Source organism: Aplysia californica, unplaced genomic scaffold, assembly GCF_000002075.1.
Source record: "Aplysia californica isolate F4 #8 unplaced genomic scaffold, AplCal3.0 scaffold00181, whole genome shotgun sequence".
Taxonomy (NCBI): domain Eukaryota; kingdom Metazoa; phylum Mollusca; class Gastropoda; order Aplysiida; family Aplysiidae; genus Aplysia; species Aplysia californica.
In genome coordinates this window covers 472,084-473,389 of record NW_004797451.1, presented here as the reverse complement: position 1 = coordinate 473,389, position 1,306 = coordinate 472,084, and the positions used below count along the sequence as shown (strand labels likewise).

General features: G+C 42.3%; 1 protein-coding gene across 1 annotated transcript in view; it reads right to left on the bottom strand.

Moving 5' to 3' along the window:
- Positions 1-524: 524 nt before the first annotated feature.
- Positions 525-1,306, bottom strand: part of LOC101851498 (serine hydroxymethyltransferase, mitochondrial) — a 13,546-nt gene continuing 12,764 nt past the window's right edge. The window contains exon 10 of the mRNA XM_035969776.1: positions 525-955. Coding sequence (XP_035825669.1) covers positions 828-955 — 128 coding nt within the window. The 3' untranslated portion in view covers positions 525-827. The remainder of the gene's footprint in view (positions 956-1,306) is intronic.

The window sequence follows — 1,306 nt, the reverse complement described above, 5'->3', positions numbered from 1 at the left end:
CTCGGTAGTTCGAGGGATCCGTAGTTTGAGGGGTATCCTATAATGATAAAGAAGGAGAAAAAAAACACGGGACCGCGGGCACAGTTCGGAGGATATGTGATTTCGAATCTTCCGTGTTCGTCCTATCCGTGTTATAGTGTAGGCTATATGTGAGGCAGCGTGGTGGAATCCGGCTCTTGTCAATCTTTGGGCACATCGAGTTATTGGTATCATCTTAAAGCTTGTTCACTTTTCTTTATTAGGATGGAAAAAATATCCGTTTATCTCAAATACAAGTCGTGATATTTGAGAATGAATGAGGTGGGGGTCACCGGTTTCAGAGGTAAAATGAGTGAGAAAATGGCCCCCAAAGATTAGCTATTTCCTTAGCTTAAGAGTCCGTGGTAACTGAAAATGTACACCTTTTGTGCCTTTAATCAACGTGTTTAAAAAAAATCCACACAGAAATGAGTTCTGGCATGAAAGGTGTTGAACCCAAAAACATAAATTTGATAAAAATTCACAAACCTGCGAAAAAATGCAAGTTTCTTCTCTTTGATTATTTTGACGAGAGCCTGATTCCACCACGCTGCCTCACATATACCATCCTCGGGCTTGCAGCTATATCTTCTGAGGGTTTAATTAATCGCCGTGATGCGTGTAGACATTGATGGTGGAGTTCTATTTTACATTTTCCCCCGATTCGTTCAATGCCGTCGTCATGCTGCATGCAGGGTATAATCGCCGTGACGCAGGGTTTAGTCGTGTAGACATGGGTGGTGGAGTTCTCCTTTACTTTTCCCCCAAGGTTCGTCCGATGCCGTCCCGTCGTCGTGTGTGACTGTGACTCACCAGTCTGTGAACCCCGGCATGGAGAACGTTTTGGCAAAGGTCTGAACCTCTTCCTTCAGGGTTGCAATCTTTTGCTGGATCTCGCTGTCCTCCAGCACGAATGTTTTAAACTCATTCAACGTTTCTGTAGGAAAAAGAGATTGTATGAAGTGTTTTAGTTTCTGTAGGCTTATAGATGAGGACGATGTAACCAGAAATATAATAGCTATGATAAGCCTAGTAAAATCGGTCAAAACAGGGGGCTATAGTGATGCTTGCTATTGTTTTTTGTCTTGTTTTGTTGTCTGGGTATGAAAAAAAAAATGGATGGGAAGCAATGAATAGAGACACCATCATAATATTAATATTATCGTATCAAGTGTAGGCCTATATGTGTGACTTTTATTGAGTAAATTAAGAGCCTTAAAAAAACGTGGGGTAAAATTGTAACGTTAGATGTGACCCCATACCCGCCCCCCCCCCCCCCTCTCTCAAT